The sequence below is a fragment of the Tachyglossus aculeatus genome, chromosome 12 (assembly GCF_015852505.1).
Source record: "Tachyglossus aculeatus isolate mTacAcu1 chromosome 12, mTacAcu1.pri, whole genome shotgun sequence".
In the NCBI taxonomy this organism is placed as follows: Eukaryota; Metazoa; Chordata; class Mammalia; order Monotremata; family Tachyglossidae; genus Tachyglossus; species Tachyglossus aculeatus.
Genome location: NC_052077.1, coordinates 16,082,375 through 16,104,573, shown reverse-complemented (window position 1 = coordinate 16,104,573; position 22,199 = coordinate 16,082,375). Strand labels below are relative to the sequence as shown.

The 22,199-nt window shown below is 40.3% G+C and overlaps 1 protein-coding gene across 2 annotated transcripts in view; it reads left to right on the top strand.

The window, feature by feature from the left end:
• Positions 1–22,199, top strand: part of INPP4B (inositol polyphosphate-4-phosphatase type II B) — a 514,133-nt gene that overhangs the window by 487,685 nt on the left and 4,249 nt on the right. Inside the window, exon 21 of one of the 2 annotated variants that reach the window (XM_038755091.1) lies at positions 21,786–22,016. The exons of the other annotated variant lie outside the window; for it this stretch is intronic. Coding sequence (XP_038611019.1) covers positions 21,786–21,960 — 175 coding nt within the window. The 3' untranslated portion in view covers positions 21,961–22,016. Of the gene's footprint in view, positions 1–21,785; positions 22,017–22,199 lie in introns of those variants that run through there. 2 annotated transcript variants of the gene reach the window in all.

Below are 22,199 nucleotides of genomic sequence, written 5' to 3'. Positions count from 1 at the left end.
AATTGTTAATAGTCTTCCCCCAGTGCACACGCTATGAGATTTTCCACAGTGGAAATTAGAGAGCTCATTAAATGGTTTTCTTCTAGACAATTAGAGGTTTCAGGGTCTACTTTTTTCAAAATTCATGCCTAATGGAAAGAATGAGGTTAGATTGGGTAAAGGAATTACTAGTACATATGGCCAGAGAGACTTCTATCATGAGTTGTGCCCCCTGGGCCCAGAAAAAAAGTCCCCATTACGTTAATTATGGTATTATCCTACTTGTTAAGCACTTAATCTGTCTGCCAGTCAGTGGTATGTATTGAGCACTTACTGTGTGTAGAGCACTGTACTAAGTGCCTGAAAGAATACAATACACAAACACCATTCTAAGCACTGATCATATTAATTCGGTTGGACACAGTGTCTATCCCACTTGGGGATCACAGTGTACTTTATATCCATCCATTGGCTTTCTTGCTTACATTTTGGACACATAAAAAATACTGCTTTGAAGTTGACATGGTTTGGGTGCTGTCTATGGTCTGTGTCACAAGTATGAGTTGCCTTAGGTGTGCTTAATTGGATTATGGCCATCCCTAGATGCCAGTATCTGATTGTCCTCTATCCACTTGAAGGGGTTGATTAACAACACGCTGAGAAGCCACATCCTCTGATTGATTCCTGCCAACAGGAGCTGATTGATTGGTAGATCTGCCAGTCTTCTGATGCAGTGAAATCAGAGTGGGACACAGAGACTGAGAGACAGAGAAAATGTTTCTGAAAAAGCTAAATCATGTTTGCCGGCCCAACCCCAGATCACTGAGTTGGAAACCTAGACAACTCTATCCTGGCTCCTTGGGAGAGTTCATGCCCACCAGGGCATTACCCTCCATAACCCCTAGTCACCACTCCTCCAGAGTACAGAGAGAAGGCAAAGTTGGGGCTCTGGGTGGGATTGGTCAGCAAAGAGGAACAAAGAGGCTTCTTGGAGCAGGATAGATGCAAACTCCTCAGACTCCCCCAAAATATCCCACCTCCCTCTTCCTGTACACCGCCCTCCAGCCACTGTGCCAACAACTAACACAGTTTAAACCATTTAGGCAGTAATCGAGGTGGTGAGATACTACGACAGCTTGTATACTTTTCTTGGAGGACTTTGCCAGATATATGGGTCATAGTTCAAAATGATGATACTCCTTCGTGGAGCCCTGTCAACATTTTTAGTCTTCTTTTTGGATCTCAAAGTCTTTTGTATAATGGTGTTTGTTACCAAAAGTACTATCTCATCTTTAAATTCACCAGGGGTAGTGTCAAAGCTCTGATAGCAAGTAAGCGATTTTTTGAGATGCTGGAAGCAGATATCCATAGCGTCATCGTTGTATGCTGAAATCAGAGGCTGCCTTCCTGATGGAAAGTTCAAAACACTTCACATATTCAATTTTTCATTTAGCCTCATGGCACTGCTGGACCAAAGATGAAGAGGCACAAACTATGATTTCCATTAAAGGGACTCCTGTTGCAGACTGCAGTTGGCTGGGAGTGACTCAGCCCGTCATGGCTGGCTGGTCTCCAGGGTAGGAGATTGTAGGCTAAGATAATAATCATTATGGTATTTGTTGAGTGCTTACTGCGTGTCAAACACTGTACTAAGTCCTGGGGTAGATGCAAGATAAAAAAAGTCAGACATCATCCCTGTCCCACATGGGGCTCACAGTGTGAGTAGGAAGGAGAACAGAGTGATGAGCACTACAGTTAATTTCACCAATTTGTGTAAATGAATAACTATTTAGAATAAACTCATAGTATGGATCTTTATTGTTACACTGCATTGAGCCTCTGCCACCTTAATCTAACTTCTCATTGCAACGATGAAGCCAAACTTAATCAATAAGTGGTCATTACTGAGCACTTACTATATTCAGAACACTATTCTAAGCACCTGGGAGAGTACAATACAATGGAATTAGCAGACACATTCCCTGACCATAACGAGCTTACAGTACAGAGGGGGAGACAGTAATAGGAATAAATAATTCATAATATGTAATTTAAAGATATGTACATAAATGTTTGGGGTGGTGGTTGGGCTTGGGGAAGGCAAATATCAAAATGTCCAAAGGTCACAGATCCAAGCGCCTTGGACGATGCAGAAGGGAGAGTGAGCCAGGAAAGAGAAGGTTTAATCGGGGAAGGCCTCTTGGAGAAGATGTGACCATAATAATGCTTTGAAAGTGGAGAGGGTAGTGATATGGTGTATGTGGAAGAGGAGGGAGTTGCAGGCTAGGGGGAGGACGTGGGAAAAGGGGTCCCTGGTGAGACAGACGAGATCGAGGAGCAATGAGTAAGCTCTTGCTAGAGGAGCAGTGTCTGTAGGTTGGGTTGTAGTAGGAGACTTGGGAGGTGAGGTAGGATGGGGCAGGCTGAATGAGTTATTTAAAGTTGATGGTAAGGAGTTTCTGTTTGATGCAGAGATGGATGGGCAGCCATTGGAGGTTTTTGAGGAGTACGAACTAGACGATTTTGTTGATAAATGATCCTTGCAGCAGGGAGAAGTCTGCTTCCTTTTAAAAAAAAATTTGTAATTCCAGATTTTCAAGTGCTACAAATTAAGCCAGAGGGCTAGAATGCTTGATTTAGTGGAGAATTTTTTTTCATATAAGGGGTTTAAATAGACTTTTATGCTTTCCCTTCAATCATTTTTGTATTTCTGCTCAGCTAATGCCTCCAGTTAGAATATTCAGTTGTATTTTTTGAGCCCTTACTGTGTGCGGAGCACTGTACTAAGCACTTGGGAAGTACAATTCAGCAACAAATAGAGACAATCCCTGCCCACAACAGCTAGGTGGCAAGGATCCATATCTCCAAAGAGGCAGTGCACTTCTCGAATGAGAAGAAACAAACATAGAGGGTCTGCAATCATTACCCTTCAAAACCAAGAGGTAATGGAAGCTCAAGTATTGCAATTTTTATTCCCTAAATATTCTGCACCCTACAGAACCTATTTATAGGTGCAGATACAAGTTTAAACATGATTTTGATGTATCTTTTATGAGAATTTGGTTTCCTAAAGGTAGCATCATAAAGCATTAACCAACATTGTAATACCTACAGTAATAATAATAATTATTTTTATTAAGTACTTACTATACACCAAGCACCGTACTTTGTACTGTAAGCTTCTTGTAGGCAGGGAAACTGTCTATCAAATCTGTTGTTCATTCATTCATTCAATCGTATTTTTTGAGCGCTTACTGTGTCCAGAGCACTGTACTAAGTGCTTGGGAAGTACAAGTTGGCAACATATAGAGACGGTCCCTACCCAACAACAGGCTCACAGTCTAGAAGAGGGAGACAAACAACAAAACAAAACACTTTCCCAAGCACTGAGTACAGTGCTCTACACACAGTAAAATAGGACTGATGGATTGATTACTGGGGTAGATATAAAATAACCAGATTGTCTAATTAGATATGTCTATTTAGAAAATAGTAAGGCACAAGTTAAAGAGCAGATGCCTAATTTAGCCAGAAGGTATGCACTCTTAAGGAGACACTGAGGAAAGAAACAAGACGAACCTCTGAAGTATCTTCTGTTTTATCTGGTTTTCTGGATTACTTTTGAGGAGAGATATGCCAAATTCAGAGTTGGCAATCCCAGAGGCAATCATTCTCCCTATTATCATGAAACATCCTCTCCTAAGCAACACAAAAGGAATAACAAAACTCATTTCAGTCTCAATTTAAGTTTAATTCCCAGCTAGAACTTGAAATGAGGCTGTAATGAACTTGAACTTGTAGCACTGATTATCTCATGCATTCATATGGAAGTGTTGTGCTGTAGTGCCACGTTCTACTCTGAAGGCCTGATTTTATTCCGAAGCAAATGAAAAACAAACTGTTTGGGTTCTGGTTACCACTACAGTGAGCTCCTGCTAGCCATCTGGGTTTTATTTTATTTTACTTTATTTTGGAGAGAGACTGATGGAGTGGATGTTTTTATGTATAAAGTATCTGTGTGGCTAAATTTTGATCAAAAGTTACTAAAAAGAGTGTTAACTGTGTAGGTTTTTTAAAAAGGAGCTCCAGGCAGGAAGTGTGTCTACCACCTGTGTTATAGTGTGCTCGCCCAAGTGCTCAGTACAATGCTTTGCACAGAATAAGTGCTCAGTAAACATGATTGATTAAGATGCTTGAATAATTCTGTGCACAGGCAGTGTATATGTGTTTGTTTATTTATGGTATTTGTTAAGCACTTACTCTGTGCCAGGCACTGTACTAAACTCTGAGATAGATACAAGATAATCAGATTGGACACAGTCCCTGTCCCACATGGAACTCACAGTCTTAATCCCCATTTTACAGATGAGGTAACTGAGGCAAAGTGGCTTGCCCAGGGTCACACAGCTGGGATTAGAACACAGGTTCTATCCACTAGTGTTGCTGACCCACTACCCTCCTTTTTATGCGCAAAAACGTCTGACAAAAAAAAAATCACCAATGTCAGGACCGTGGTTGCATCTTTTTCTGAAGACCCTGCATTTTGAGACATGTCAAGAGTTAGGTCTTCCTGGGATATGCTGCCATCAGAACTGAAGTACAGGGCATTTAGGAGAATGTCTCCCAGTGCGGTGTCCATTTTTCTGGCATCTTTGGTGTTAGCATTTGTATATTTCTGTTGCCCATGAGGTATCATGAGGTATTATCACTCTTGAAGCTAGCAGTAACTTGGGGCTTGGCCTTGAATCCTACTCAAGTGTGATTCTCTCCTGGAAAGGACTGTTTTCCGGCCCAGTGCCAACCTGTACTACTGGATCTGACAGCGCCCATATTCTCCAGGCCTCCAAAAGGTCTTTTCTTCAAACTGGGCATGGTCCAAACCTTTGAGTCTGCTCTACCAACTTTATTGTGTTGTAATCTCCCAAGTACTTAGTACAGTGCTCTGCATACAGTAAACACTAAATAAATTCCACTGATCGACTGCTCTGCCCTTCAGCTTACCCGTAGGGACCAGTCCAAATTCCCTGAGCAGAAAGGGAATTTCGGAGGGCTTGCTTCCGAAAGCCCTCATATCATTTACTAGCTTTGTTACAGCCCATCATCAGCAGCGATAGCAGTGAAACATTTTCAGATGTCTCGGCTGCCTCAGAATGGAGTCTGCCTTTGCCAATCCCCACTGCAGAGTGCAGAATGCTCATTCAGCACATTAAAATTAATCAATCGTGTCTTTGCTGAATGAGGCCTGAAGAGCACCTGATGTTATTAGCAGCTCTTTCGGCTGACAAGGAAGTAACTACTAGATGTGAAAGTGAAGCTGCGCTGGCCTCTTGGGCAACAGAAATTATAGGAATGCTAAAACCAAAGATGCCAGAAAAATATGCAGCTCCATCAGTGTTGTAAACTACATCTGCTCATTATACCCTTACTTTTTTCTGGAAAATCCTGATTATTCTGGTGCTTACCGTCAAATCTGGGTCCATTATCAGTTGAATGTACTACACCAATTGTACTGTTTGACAGTGAAATGAATCTCATCTGCAAATACGCGTTTTAGAAGCGCAGCTGTATTTTGCACTCTAAAGACTGTCAATACTTATCACCATCCAGGTGTGCACTGACAGCCCTGGGGAGTGGATGGAGCATCAGAAAGGTTGTCAGGAGATTTACAATAGGACTCCCCAAATGAACAACTGTCTTAATGTAGGCAAATCATTTAGCTTTTCTGTGCCCCACTCAATAATCGCCTCCCCCTCCTTGCTTTACAGGGATTTTGTGAGAGTAAGTGAGATAAAGACTTGAAAGAAATCTGAGTCCTTTAAAGTACCAGCGCGTACTCATCCAACTAAGAACTCAGGAGGATGCACAGCAAGGGTGCTTAATGGTGGAATTGGGAAAGGCTCTGAGGGCATCAAAATAACAGATCCAACCCTGGGCCTGCTTTCAGATGTGTCTGTCTGGTGTGTACCATGTACACAGTCTGTGCAAGAAGCTCTTGCACAATAAGCTGAGAGAGGTGAAATGGTTTATTTTCTCTTAACCCAATAAGGCAAGTCTCCACGTGTATGACAGTACCCTCCCATCTGCACTGGGAGAATGAGGCCTCTTGTTTTCTAGTCCTTTCTGTTTAATGATGTGGTCCAAGCTCAGCATTTGATTAAAACTTGTATCTCCAAATTTTTTAGCTCTACGGAAGCATAACGCATACCTCCACATCAGTGGGGAAATGAATATAATCATTATGTGAACAATACACCCCACAGAAATTGTTTCATAAACCTGGTTAGGAAATGAGCTTCTTCGTATACTGTGGGGGATGAGAAGGTAATTGGAAAACGTAGGATTGTGACATACCGATAGATAATGCCTTTTGATGGAAATTTCATTCCACAATCAATCAGTAGTTTTTCCCGAGCATCTATTGTGGACAGGGCACTGGACTAAGTGTTTGGGGGTGTCTTTCCCCACTCTTTACATGTAAAGATCACAGGCCACTTTAGCTCAACGGGTGAGAGCCATGAATCCCTAAATATGGGGGTGATGGACATGACACCTTTTTGAGCTGAACTCCTTGTCATCCCAGGTCTTGACAAGGCTTGAGAGTTTGAAGTCCAGCCTGAAAAGATCCAAAATAATGGCTTTCTGGATGAAGTACCCTGTCTTCTTCCAGTGTTATCCCCACCCATCTAAAATTCCCACCCCATTTTCACCCCAGGACTCAAAACAAAATCTGACCTCTCTTCTTGAAAAGGCAGTGGAGAGGCACCAAAGCGGGAGCCCACATCTGCATCCTCCATATCTGCGGGGCCATTTGTGTTTCTTGCCAAAGCGTAGCCATGATGCCATTAATGCCAAGGTATCAAACCCTTTGAGTGGCAGAGACCCAAGGACTCTTGGAGCAGATGCAGCCCTAGTAATTATTAATGTGGGAGGGTACACGCAGTATCTTTAAAAAAAAAAAAAGGTTCCAGTTTCTGTGGCAACTGCTCCTTGGAGACAGGGAGCATGTGTTTGCTTTTGTTGTATTTTCATTAGCACTTAGTACACTTGATGGGTGCTCAATAAATAATACTGCTGTTTGACTTCTGAATATTTTATCACTAAAAATGCAATTAAAAAGCACCTACTAAACATTCATTTTTCTTTCAGAAATCATTACAAATGTTAGTAATTAAAATAATATTCAGCTTCTGTAATTCTCATTAACTCAATGATGGATGAACACATAATAATTTCAAGTATAAATATTTGAAATATGGCAAATTATGTTTTAAAGGATTTTTGCCTGAAAACATTGCAGCCAAATATCAGACTGTAATGATTATCTCAGGGAGACTGAGAGGAATGAATGTGTTTGGTGTGAGTGACTCAGTCATTTTTCTACAACTATTAGTAAATTAGACAGAAAATAGCAATTCAGAATGAAACTGGTTGTCGCAAAATGCATAATAATAGAAACTGATAAATAAATGCTTATCAAATAAAATTTCCTCAGCTAAAATAATGAAGTTCTCTTTTCACAATTTAGGAATTCTAAAACTAAAAATAATTCCTCCCTCAGTAGCATTTGCTATTGCCTCATTTATCTTTCGTAGTTGTCTCCACTATCCAATTACCCTCGCCTGTTAGATTCAGTCTACAGAAATTATGACCTTAGTAAATAGTATAAGGATGAATTATAGCAGTATATGTAGGCACATACGTATATGTGCAGTCAAAGATGACGTTACTGATGGTTCGGTTGTATCCAAGTATGTGCAACCCAAATACCTAATCTGTTTTTTGCTGCATTGATGTGTGGCCCCTGTTCCTCTCAAACTCCTGATCTCCTTGAAACCTCTATTCAAGAAGAGCAACCCCTTTCCCATGCAGATTTATCCGCACATGCCTTCTCCCCCAAATCCTGTTCAGTATTTCTTTATTTGAGAGCATGGTTCACCAAGCAGCATGAAAAAGTGTGGAGAAGCAGTGTGGGCTAGTGAATAGAGCACAGGCCTGGGAATCAGAAGAACTTGGGTTCTAATCTCGGTTCTGCCACTCGTCTGCTGGGTGACCTTGAGCAAGTCACTTCACTTCTCTATGCCTCAGTTACTTCATCTGTAGAAAGGGGATGAAGACTGTGAGCCCCATGTGGGAAATGGACTGTGTCCCACTGACCCCAGTGCTTAGTAAGTAAGTGTCTGGCACGTAGGACATAACAAATAGCATACCAATTACCAAAAAAAAACAACCAAACCCCAAACAACCTTTTATAATGTTTGTCCTGCCTCCCTGAAAGCACTTACCTGGCTTGGGTTCAGTTGGGTATCCTGTTGTTATTCCTTCTCCTGGCATGTCCAGCAAAGCTGGGGTGCAGTGAGTATTGCTGAATGCGGATGAGCTGGTGCCATTCTAGAGATTCATTGCCAAGAAATCATGTTTTTCCATTTGATGTTAAGCAGGCATATAGGTGACTGCGAGTGGGAAAGGAGATAGTAAAACGTTAGCTTGAAAATGTTTGCGTGAACAAAACTCAGGTCACATGATTTTTTTTCTCCTCATTTTATTGCAAACTTAGCCAGGTAGTGCATATTTTAATGGGGAGTACACAGGGAAAAAAATTCAACAATCTTAAGTAATCAAGGGGAAGCAATGTGGAAAGAACATGGTCCTGAGAGTCAGAGGACCTAGGTTCTAATCCTGGCTCCATGACTGGTGTGCTGAGGGACCTTGGACAAGTCACTTAACTTTCCTGTGTCTCAGTTACCTCATTTGTAAAATGGGATTGACTGTGAGCCGCATGTGGGCCACGGACTCTGTCCAACCGTGTATCTGCCCCAGTGCTTAGTATAATGCCTGGCACATTGTAAATGCTTAACAGATAACATAAAAAAAATCAAGACTATTAGGTGGACACTCCATTAAAGTGAAAGTTCCTTGTGGGTAGAGAATATATCACTTCTCAGTTTTGTCCTTCCAATGAAGCACCACAGTGTAGTGGAAAGAGCACATGCCTGGGAGTCAGAAGTAATAATAATAATAATTAATAGTGTATATTATATTTATAATATAGTTTATAATATAATTATAGCTTATATAAAATATATAAATTATAATTATAAACCATATAACTGCATTATATGGTTTATAATAATATTTATAATATAGTTTATGTTTGATAATAATAATAATAATAATAATGGGTTCTAGTCCCAACTCTGCTACTTGTCTGCTGTGTGACCTTAGACAAGTCACTTAACTTCTCTGTGCCTCAGGAACCTCATCTGTAAATTGGGGGTTAAGACTGTGAGCCCCATGTAAACAGGGAATGTGTCCAATCTGATTACCTTGTATCTACTCCAGCACTTAGAACAGTGTCTAGCATATAGTAAGTGCTTAGCAAATACCATTTTAAAAAATGTTTTGCACCCAATAGGGATAGGGATAGAAGCAGCGTGGCTTAGTGGAAATCAATCAATCAATCAATCAATCAATCGTATTTATTGAGCGCTTACTATGTGCAGAGCACTGTACTAAGCGCTTGGGAAGTACAAATTGGCATCACATAGAGACAGTCCCTACCCAACAGTGGGCTCACAGTCTAAAAGGGGGAGACAGACAACAGAACCAAACATACCAATAAAATAAAATAAGTAGGAAAGAGCACAGGCTTAGGAGTCAGAGGTCAGGGGTTCTAATCCTGGCTCTGCCACTTGTCAGCTGTGTGACTTTGGGCAAATCACTTAACTTCTTGTGCCTCAGTTACCTCATTTGTAAAATGGGGATGAAGACTGTGAACCCCACGTGGGACAACTTGATTACCATGTATCTACCCCAGTGTTTAGAACAGTGCTGAGCACACAGTAAGCGCTTAACATATACCAACATTATAATTATTATTATTATTATTACTAGGGGGCCTACAAATACTATTACTACTACTCATAGAGTAGTTTGTGCTTAGCAAATACCATTTTAAAAAATGTTTTGCACCCAAAAGGGATAGGGATAGAAGCAGCGTGGCTCAGTGGAAAGAGCCCGTGCTTTGGAGTCAGAGGTCATGGGTTCAAATCCCAGCTCTTCCAATTGTCAGCTGCGTGACTTTGGGCAAGTCACTTCATTTCTCTGGGCCTCAGTTCCCTCATCTGTAAAATGGGGATTAAGACTGTGAGCCCCCTGGGGGACAAGCTGATCACCTTGTAACCTCCTCAGGGCTTAGAACAATGCTTTGCACATAGTAAGCGCTTAATAAATGCCATTATTATTATTATTCTTTCTGGTTTTAGTATTATGGTAATTAGATGAGTGGGGTCTTGCCCAAAATTGATAATTGCTATTTGATGAGAAACAGGAAATACCTGCCTGGAATTTGAATACTTTCAAGAGAGAAATTTTCCAGGTGGATGGGAAGGAATGTGCTTTTGATCATCAACTCTCTCTTTTCCCATCAGAATCTTGTGAGAATGTTACAGAGATTATAAAATTTGTTCTTTGCATATTTTTTTTTACCCCAGGCCCTAAAATATTATTTGCTAGAAACTGAATTATGGAAATGATTAATAGATAATATTGATGTTTAATATTTTACCATTGATATTTAATAACCAAAATTTAATGTTGAAGAAACTGAGGTCCTGAAAGTAAGTTAATTGGCCAAAGAGTAACATTGAGATAGGAGCAGAGCCAGATCTATTGATCCATAAGGCTGAGTTTTGTACTCTAGCCAGCCTGTAACACACAAACTATCTCTACTGACTTATGCTTTTGAGTTATTAGATGTAGTAAGTGGATTGTCTTTCATGTCACTTGGAAGTTTGCCTTTAATGTACGTTGCAATGTGTCATTTATTACTTCACTGAATTTTTTTTTTTACCTGTCCAGAAAGAGGAATATTTGAGCAACCACAACATGGTGCCAATTTTTTATTTTAATGAAACATAATTTCCTGAGTTCAGTCTTGGGTGCCAACCACTAGTTTCTGTCTGGGACTGGTTTTCACATCTTTCACATCACTTTTTGTGGGTGACAAAGGATACCTTCAATCTCACGGATAGCAGGAAAGCCCAACTCTGCATCTTGGGGACTGCTAATGATGTAATAAGAAAAGCTTTAGATAATTCAAGGGTAGTTGGGGATTAAAAACAAAAATCCCCAAATCTGTTTCCCCCCATTAATTCTAGAACTTTCCTCTTTAATAAGTTGAACAGAACAGCCGTCATAAAATGCAGTGACTGATATGAAATTGTCCACCATCAGAAGCAGAGAATAACCACCTTTGCATGCCTTTTAACTTTCCCTATTTCCAATGAAATTGTCTGAGCAGTGCATGAATTTATCCAAAAAGTTAGTTTTGAGCAAGACTGACACAATTGGAGGAATCAATTTGAAGTAAAACCTTTTACCACCCCACATAACCATCTGGTTGGCAAATCACTGAGACGTTTGATGAGGTATTGCCCAGAATCATTACATGTGGCTAAAGTAACTGCTTAGTTAGACTCAATTTGATCATCTGCTGCAGAGGAGCTGCAGATGGGAAGAACAGAAAGAAAGAGCAGACATAGAAGTGATGAAAATACTCTGCCTTGTATTGCATCACCGAGCATCACCGCCTCTGTTTGCATTCCTCACCAAAGCTGTCTTTGAAACGATTTAGAATAACCTGCCAGTTACCCCTTAGAGGTCAACTTTGACAAATATGCCCATTTAACTCACCACAGGATCAACGCAATAGCCTGTTCACACAAAGACAGAGAACCCCAGTTCTATGGCAGCAGCGTGCTTGGTCAAATCACAATGGTGAATCCACTTGGTCCCTAATTTGTAGTCCCACCTCAGCCCTTTTATTTTTTTGTGGGCCTCCCAACCACTCCATCTCTGCTCCAATCCTGGCCCTCAACAAGGACCAGTGGTTGAGGAGGGTCGAAGATGGCAAGGTGACTGTCAGGAAAAGTAGCTATTGAATCTGAAAATCTTGTCTCCTTGAGAACTGGTTACAGATGTGTGAGAGAAAGAGTTGCATAATAAATAGGCCTGCAACCATCAATGGAAATCAGCTTTTCATCTCCCCCAGATCCTACTGAAATTGTAATGCTTTTCCAATTACAAATTCTGGTGAGGTAGTTAGTATGACTCTGAAAGAGCAAGTGACTTGAGGCTGTCATTTTTAAGGGTTGTGTCATCCCAAAAGACCTCCCATTAAGCAAGAGGACAGTGCAACGGATGGATACAGATTTAGATGGTTTATTAAAGCGCGAGGGCATGTTTCAGTGTAGAGGAAGCAGTTTCAAGGATTGGAATGTGACACATCCGTAATCCCCCAAAGATTCTATTCAGCACCATTAGGATGAATTTGGAATATAGTATAAGGTAGGTGAAGGTCATTAGCATCTAGTAGAAATCAAAAGGAGGAGCAGAAAACATTCTTGTAAGGAAGCATTTTAATAGGCACTTGAGTTGAAATGATTCTAATTAAGAACCTATACCCAGTAAGGTAGGTGGATGGGAAAGCAGCAGAAATTAAAAATGTTGGATATTTTTGTCACTGGGGCCAAAATGCTACTGATAAAAACAAATCTTTGCTTAGTGTAAATATGTACATGAAAAGGCTTTGTGAATGGAATGATTTACTGATTAATTCATAAATATAGTTCATCCCTTTTTAATGCCATATAAACCTTTATCAACCTCATTATCTTTTGCTGTCTGCTTTCCCTGTCTCCTGTGGGGGTAGCTATTGCACTGGAAACATTGGTCTTCCTGTGCAGAAACACCAAGAGGGTGGCAGGATGCTTAGACTATCTTCCTTCATGGAAAAACGCCCAGATTTCTAGGTTAATCATAGTAGTAGTAGTAATTGTTTTTGTTGACTACACTCTGGCATCAATATACTGTATTGAGTGCTTGGGAAGTAAGAATCAAAGAAGGAATATGTTCTCTTTCCATAAAGAGCTTTTATTTCCAACAGGGGGAGGCAGGCATAAAGAAATGAACAAAAAGAATTATAAAAAGGTATTATTGAATGTCCAGTTGAATAAACACACATGCCCAAGGGCTGAGATGGATATGTATTTGTAACAAAATGCACGAGATGGCTAATGGGCGTATGAGTTGCAATAGTGGAAATTAATCAGCCTTGTTGGAGGCTGGGAGATTTCAGGAAGGCTGTGGTCTGTTGGATTTGGGAGGGAGGGGATGGGTTCTAAGCCAAGGGATGAGTGTGAGTGAGGAGATTTAGGTGGGAGAGTAGAGACCACGGTAGCTTGGGAGGAATGAAGAGAACTGATGGGGAGTAGTAGGTGAAGAGAGCAGTTATATCATTTTGGGAGAGTTGGTGGAAATCCTTGATTGAAGTCAAGTGTGAGAAATTTTTTCTTGGTGTGGAGGGAATGTGATAGCCACTGGAGATTTTTGAAGAGCAGAGAGACCCTTCTCTGCGCAGCAGTGTGTCCTGTAGTTTGGAGCAGGGAGACACTGGAAGCAGGCAGACTAGCAAGATGGCTGAGAGAACTGCTTAGTCATAATATGACCAAAGTTACCTACTCGGGTGGTAGTTGTTGGGTTGGGGAGAAAGACACAGATCCTTTATATGAAGAACAAGCAGGATTTAGCAGTAGGTTGAATGGGAAAATTAAAGGAGAGCAAGGAGTCAAGAATGACTGAGATAGGAAAGTTCGAAAAGAAAATAAAGATGAGAGCGATGAAGGTGGTGGTCTTGAGGCAAATAAGGCAACAACCCTCAGCTTCACTACCACCTTTGCTTTGGTGTATATTCTGGCTGTTTTTTTATGGTATTTGCTAAGCATTTATGGTATGCCAGACCATACCCTAAGGATGGGGTAGCTACAAGTTAATTAGGTCAGACACAGTCCCTGTTCCTCACAGGCTCACAGTCTAATAGAAGTGATACTTAATCCCCACTTTACAGTTGAGGAAACTGAGGCACAGAGAAATTAAGTGACTTCCCCAAGATCACCCAGCAAGAAATTAGCAGAGCCAGGATTAGGACCCAGGTCCACTGAGTCCCAGACCCATGCTCTTTCCACTAGGCCACACAGCTCCTCTCTTTCCCCACCCCACCCTTGTCTACTGTCTGACATTGGGCAAGTGACAAAATCTCTGGGCCTTAGTTACCTCATCTATAAAATGGAGATTTATTATTATTATTATTATTTTGGTATTTGTTAAGCACTCACTTTGTGCCAGGCACTGTACTAAGTGCTGGGTGGATACAAGCAAATTGGGTTGGACACAGTCCTCCGTCCCTCATGGGGCTCACAGTGTCAATCCCCATTTTACAGAAGAGGTAACTGAGGCCCAGAGAGTTTTTGAAGACTTTTTCTTCAAATTTTAGTTTAGATTTTTCCTCCTGTTTTATCTATACAAGCAACGCTGACTTGAATGTCAAGGCTGGATTTAAACCATATACTGGGAAAACTGCAGTCCGGATCACCTCTAATATTCATTTGGCATGAGTCACCTTTCTTCCTTCTTGCCGTTCTAGCCACAGTTATTTAAGGAAGGTGTTTCTACTTCCTGTGTGGATGATTTTAAAGTGTAAGTCTTAAGGAGAGCCTTGAAGACTCCCCCAATCTGGAAGCAGAGTGAGGTGTGGCTTGCGGAGGACAAGAGACTGGAGAGAGGGTGACCCTTGAGGAGGCTGATCAGTCAATCAATCAATAAATGGTATTTATTGACCATTTATTCTGAGTAGAACACCATACTAAGTGCTTGGAAAAGTAGAATACATTAAAGTTGGTAGACACATTCCCTGCCCACAGGGAGCTTACAATCTAGCTATACTCATGTACAGGTCAGAGGGGACATTTTTGAAAATGGAGGCAACTCTACATGTTTTTTGCATTAGTTGCAAATAATTGAGGAGGATAGACAGAGATACTCTTTGCCACAGAAAGTTTGAGTGAACTAAGCAAAAACTTGAACTGTGTGATTTGCAGCTCGAAATGCTGCTTACAGGAAGCAAATATTGTCAAATCAAGTACCTTGAATAGCAAGTTATATTCAGGGAGACGCCTTCCCAAGGAGGCACTGTTGTGTTTTAAAATGAGGCACTTCAGTCTTGTTGTTTCCAGATATCTAACATTAGATCTGACAGATCACTAAAGAAAAGCACATTTTGTTTCCAGCAGCCATGACCTTAAAGGCCCGGGCATGTAACATTTGCATTTCAGACCACACTTACTTACTTGATTACATGGTGTTCAGACAGCTCCTGATGGCCGAAACTAATGATGTGTTTTTAGAGCACGATGCAAACCAGCCATTAATTATCCTTCAAAGTAGCTGGTCAAGCAGCTATTTATGTTATCCTTTAACATCTCTATTACACTTTACATTCACATACACTTTACTTTGTATTTTACACTTTACATCTCTTAGAAAATCATCAGGTACGTGAATGTCCAATACAATGATGGTGGTATTTGTTAAGTGCTTACTGTCTGCCAAACACTGTTCTAAGTGCTGAATATTATAACGATGGCATTTATTAAGTGCTTACTATGTGCAAAGCACTGCTCTAAACTCTGGGACAAAGGACAGAGGCCCCCCGGTGTGTTGCTTCATGATGTTCACTATCTCCTTAGGCCAAGTTACACTCCAGAGCTAGTGAATGATAAGATGACTGTAGAGGACTTTTCTTTTACCTCAATGCCTTCTCTATAGATCAAAGCCTATAAACATCAAATTAACCCAAATATGAAAGTGTCCTCCCCTCCCCTAGCCCTCAACTCATTTTTGTGTGAATAGTAGGAAAACTTGCTGTCTAGAAGATTTAAGATGGCATGACTGAATAGAAGCAGTGTGGCTCAATGGAAAGAGCGTGCTTGAGAGTCAGAGGTCATGGGTTCAAATCCTGACTCTGGCAATTGTCAGCTGCGTGACTTTGGGCAAATCACTTAACTTCTCTGTGCCTCAGTTACCTCATCTGTAAAATGGGGATGAAGACCGTGAGCCCCACGTGGGACAATCTGATCACCTTGCATCCTCCCCAGCGCTTAGAACAGTGCTTTGCACAGAGTAAGCACTTAACAAATGCCATTATTATTATTATTATTATTATTATTGTTAAAATGGAGGCAGATTAAAGATAAATCCTCCTAGAGATTCCAGCCCTGATGAAAGCCCTTAGATAGTTCAGTGCACTTGGATTATATAAACCTTTAAAGAAAATAACCTGGAATGATACAATATTAAGAATGGGATTACAGGGTTGAAGAGGCACTTGAACCTTTAGCTGTTTCTGATTAAAGTGTTTCATCCTCTTCAGCATCGAAAAGTGATATTACATTTCAAATCAGCTGCTAATAAATAAAAACTTAGCTTAATGTGGTTAATTCCACTCATTAGCCCGTCCTTCTTTACAGAGCTTGAAGGCAGTGGGGTTATCATTCTGATATCAAACTGTGGATCATATCTTGTGAGTCCAGAGCAAGCTATAAATACATGGTGATGTGGATCTTCTCAGCTAATGATGCATGAAAGGATGACTCATCAGCTCCGTCTGATCCTTTCAACTTCAGGATATTAAATTCATGTGGATCTCCTCAGATCTGGGAGTTCTGAATTTGAATGAGAACTCATTGGGAAGGGGACTCTTCTGTAGGACAAGGAATGAGTTTACTGGGTCCTTTGTTTAAACTGCAGGGGTTTGTGGAGCAAGACAGGAGGTGAATGCATTAGATGAAAGACTGAAGTTCAAGTTGACAATTTGTTGTTCAGATGCAGTTTGAACAGACTTAGGGCATTTTCAGGAGATTTCTCTGCTTGCTTGCCTCCCTCTCCTCTTTAACTAAAAATCACTCAGGATGTATCCTGCTGGGACAGACAAATCATGGCTGCCTGCTTGCACAATTTGAGCAAAATCCCAAAGGAACTACATTTCTGTATAGGCATCTGACCTACTTAGTTTTACACTTTCTCTTTTTCATTTCACTGTGTGAGGAGGATAGTTTCCGTGAGCTCTAAAATTCTGAGATCTGGGGAGATCTATAGGTTCCTCCTTGAATGTACTTAAGCAGTCCTATTCATTGAGCATCTACTGTGTGAAGGGCACTGTACTTAGCACTTGGGAAAGTCTTCATATTAATATCTGTCTCACTCTAGAGACAGCTCATTATCTGCTAATTCTGTTGTACTCTCCCAAGTGCTTAGTACAGTGCTCTCCACCTGGTAAGTGGTCAATAAATATGATTGATTACAGTAGAGTTAGTAGATACGATCCCTGCCTTCAAGTAGTTATTGAACACGTATCGAATGCAAAACACTGTACCAATCACTTGAGAAGTTCAACAGGAGCAAAGCATGTTTCCTATCAACAAGGAGCTAATCTTTAAATGGGGATTAAATATCTGTTCTCCCCCATAGATTGTAAATCCCATGTAGGACAGGGACTGTGTCCAATCTGATTATCTTTATCTACCCCAGCACTTAGTACAGTCCTTGCAACAGGGTAAACACCTAACAAATGCTATCATTATTATTATAATAGAACAGAAAGATCTACAAAGTCGACTTACAACTAGTGGGAGTATTGAGAAGAAAAAGGACTCAGTAGGTAGAACAAATATGAAAGGATGGAATAGCAAAATAAATCAGGATAAATAATAGAATGTACAACTGAATATACTATCCTCATTAGGGCTGAAGATGGGTAAATTTGTATGTGTGTGTGTGTGCATTAGTATGTACTAGTATGTCATCCATTGTTGAAGACAACAGTACTGATGGTTCAATCCTATCTATGTTTTGCAAGTGTGTTTGAAAAAACACATTTTTATACTCAATCAATCAATCAATCGTATTTATTGAGCACTTACTGCGTGCTAAGCACTTACTGTACTAAGCACTTACTCAAATATAGACCCTTGCTGCCATAATTGGTTTATCTTATACAGGGTCCGTTTTTGGGTTTTGAGCCTTCCTCTTGGAGTGAAGGGTGACTGTTAAGGTACCAGGAGTAATCAATCAATTAATCAATCGTATTTATTGAGCACTTACTGTGTGCAGAGCACTGTACTAAGCACTTGGGAAGTACAAGTTGGCAACATATTGAGACAGTCCCTACCCAACAGTGGGCTCACAGTCTAGAAGGAGGAGAAAGAGAACAAAACCAAACATACTAACAAAATAAAATAAATAGCATAGATATGTACAAGTAAAATAAATAAATAGAGTAATAAATATGTACAAACATGTATACATATATACAGGTGCTGTGGGGAAGGGAAGGAAGTAAGGTGGGGGGATGGAGAGGGGGACGAGGGGGAGTAAATTGGAGAAGAGAATCAAGCAGAATCAAGAGAATTGAATTTTATTCAATGTCTTTATTGATGACCTGGATGAAGGAATTTAAAAGCAATCCTTGTCACGTTTCAAGATGACACTAATTTGGGTGGTGGTGTTAACCTGTTGGAAGATAGAAATAAAATACAAAGTGACATTAGTGGATTGGAAATATGGTCCTGAAAAAATAGGGTGCAATTTGATAGGAATGAGTTCCAGATATTGCCTGGTGGGATAAAAAATAAACAGTTCAAATTCAGGGAAGGAAAAATACACAAATGAGTGGGAAAAGACCTACGGTGGGGATGTTGAAGTAGACAAAAAACTGGTTGAATCATTAGTTTAATTCTGTAGTTTATAAAAGCCAATATGGTATTAAAACATTTCAGCAGGAGTAGAATATACTCTTCATTGGCCAGAACCCAAGAAGAGTCCCTATATCCAGTTTGGTTCAGTGTAGGCATTGCATTTAAAAAAAAAAAATGTTGAGGAAAAAAAATACGGAAGATAGCAACTAAGATCAATGATAGATTGAAAAATAGGTTCCAAAGGACAAGGTGGAGGAATGGCGATTGTGCAGAGGAAAAGATTTAACCTCTGAATTCCAGTAATCTTTCTGGGGAAGAACTGCTACTTGAGCATTATTACAACAAACCCCAAGCTTGATTTGCCTTAGAGCAGAACAGGACAACTCAACAGGCTTCCCTCAGATGGCACTCACATACAACCACTACTGATGGATGTGGAATTAGTGTCATGAAAGAAGAAGTTCATAGGTCTACACTGCACTACAGTTCACCTACGCTTCACAGAATTGTCACTAAATCTGCAACAGAAGAAAGCAGGCAGTCACCAAAAAGAGAGACTAGGTAGAATGTCCAGGGTCACTATAGGATTTGACATTCTGCACTTTTTATGAGAGCAATTATGTCATGTTATAGGGAAAGGTGTGTGAATGTTATAGCAGGGGATTATCCTACACAAGGGATGAACAAGAAGTTGACACTTTTATTGATTAGCCCATTCTGGAGCTATTGGGCCAATACTGAAGTCAGCATTGCTTAACAAGCCAGTTTGGGCTTTTTCTGTTTCATTGGATAACCAAAATGAAAGGAAAAACAAAACAGCACAAAGCGATTTTCCTTATTGGAATATTGCTTCGTGCGGCATAAATCCCTTGTGAACTAAGTGCTAAGAGTGGTTTGCGGCTGCAAAGCTTTAGGCTTGGCCACTACAATATGTCTAAAACAGAGTCCTAATATTTTTCCTGAAGTATTTATGCATTCCTAATCTTTGGACTACACTCAACGTTTAGACGAAGGGCTAAAAATGGTTTTAGCAGCTAAGTTTATCCTTGTCCACTAAAAGAGCCGTGGAATGAAATGGCCATCTCCTTGAAAATGGCTTCTGGGTCACTTAGGGATTCACACATCAATTTCACTGATTAACACTTTTCATTTATGACCAATCGGGGGAAAAGTTTGATTGGGACCCTTGAGCACATCCACCTGCAGGGATACAGGCTTATTTAAATTGCCCTTTGAAATTGCTGAGGTATGCAGCAGATTATATCTTCTCATCAAAATGAATGGAGGGCATCGTGACAAAGGCAAAAGCTGAAGCCAAATAGTTTTTAGTATTAGTTCTTCAAGATAATTAGTCTTTCAAGGAAAGGGAAATAGAGAATCAAGTAATTATCAGGATGATTCTATATAGGTAATCAGCACATAATTCAAATCAAAGCAAACAAAAACCTCTGACTATAGCTATTTTATTGTCAATTATCCATATAAATGTTATAAATTATTTCAGCTTTCCATTTAACTTTTTAAAGGCTGGCACACTTTAAGGCTGTCCTCTGTTCTGGATTATTAGAGAGGTCCCATTAGTTGATGTTGGATTTTTTATGGGAGGGTTTTTATGTTTCTTTTTTTTAAATAGAAAATAATAACTGCAGTTTTGGAGACCAGTCCTAACTGACATAGCCTCTCTCTGTCCTTTAGGCCTGACATGGCCTAAAGATATGATAAAGACCTCTTGCAGCTCCTCTCTTAAAGACAGTTTTGTTACCTGGAGACTGGTTCCCCTATTTCCTCTTACCCCAGTTCCCATAATCCCTGCTGATATACCAAATGGAAAACTGAGGCATATACCCTCTTTTTTTGCAGGGTAACAATTTGGATGGCTCCAACACCTTCCTCCTTCAAGCTTTCATATATCTGATCTGTTTTCCACAAACCCTTTAGTTACTTCTGTACACAGTGACCTTTCTATACTGCTCTGACCGCAGTAAAGCACCCAATAAGTACCATCGATAGACTGATCGATGAGAGAGCCCCTGCAGCTGAGGGATTTGTATATGGCAAAGGTATTCCAGGGCTGGGGAAGCTTTGGAAAAAACAAGCAGCACTTTGGGGCAGGGAGCTTAGAAAAGCTCAGAGGGTGGTAGTGGAGAGATCAGCCTTCTGCAGCACACTACTGCAGCTTGCCCAGTTTTAGCTAGTGTTATATAGCTCCAACATGACATCATTCATAAGGAAATGAAATCTATCTTCCAGTGACTTCTCTCCAGGGAGATGGGGTGGGGGGGTTACCCCAACAGGATCCCATAGAGCAATGAAAATGATCGACATCCACTATTTAGGGGTGAGGCTTTTTATTTTCTTCCTTTTGGAACTGGGTTATTCTTTGCCATTTCCATCTTTCCCTGCTACTTCCTCACCAGGCTGGGGAAACTAATAATTGGTTAATAATGGCTGATTAAATGCCCATAGTTTCCCTTTCCTCAATTAGACCCAAACGTATAATTTAAATTCCATCAGGAAGATATGACTTTGTAAATTCAGATAGTTTGCCAGATCAGGACTCCAGGTTACATCACGTAAACCACAGATGATCACAATAAAATATATATAACATGCATGTCAAGTGTCAGGAACGGAACTGGTAGGGTGGGGTTTACCCTGGGTTGTCAACCATACTCTTTGAACAGCGAAGATGGAATGTCAGATCTGTCATGTTTAAAATATCATTAAAAAAAATCATTTGGTTGGCTTCAAACCCATTACTCCGCTATGAAGCCAGTTCTGGGCCTTGGTGAACTAAAAAAGAAATGCACCAGAGACATCAGTTTACTACATTGTGTTTCCTGGTTTTGTTTTTTTCCCCAAGTATGCATTTATCAAATTATTTCTCTCTCTCACCAATCTAATTCATTTGTGCTAATATAAGTCTTTGCTTCTAAATATACATGTAGATTCAGCCCATGTTAAATATCATCCAGTTGTTTCTCCCTTTCTCACTTTCCTTCCGGGAGACGGAAAGCATTAGTTATTTGGGGCTGCCTGTCGTTCTAGTACAGAACAGAATATAAATGCTGCATTTGGAATGAATTTGCATAAACTCTCCACCTAGATTTTCTGTTCAGTGTAATGTCTTGTGGATGTCAGAATACACTAAGTGTTGACTTGCTTTGCTGTGTGAATTCTCTACTCTTCTGTTTTTTCCTGACTTCCCCTGTTTAACAGCAGACAAACCCAGGGAGCACTGAATGAATCGGATGATCCCGAGACAGGCTGTCTAACTGATAACAAGCCAACTTCTCGTCACTTCTATCCTGTCGCCTTGCTGCTTGTCAGCTCACACCTGCTGGTTGTGTGGCTTATTTTAAGTCTTGCTTTACTATTAGCCAAATACCAATAAGCTTCACTTTTATGTTCCTTTCTTTTCTACAAACAGCAACAAACTTTAAATTTAAGATATGCTGTAATATTTCTACATTTTCAGATCCACAGAACTGAAAATACAAATGGTTGAACTGTACAGTGTTTTTGTTTGTTTATCCTTAAATCAAAGAAGTACTATGCATTACGTGAATTACTTTGCTCTTTTTGTTCATGGAAAAGCTTTTCCCACTGTAACTAGCTCAAAGAAAGATCAAG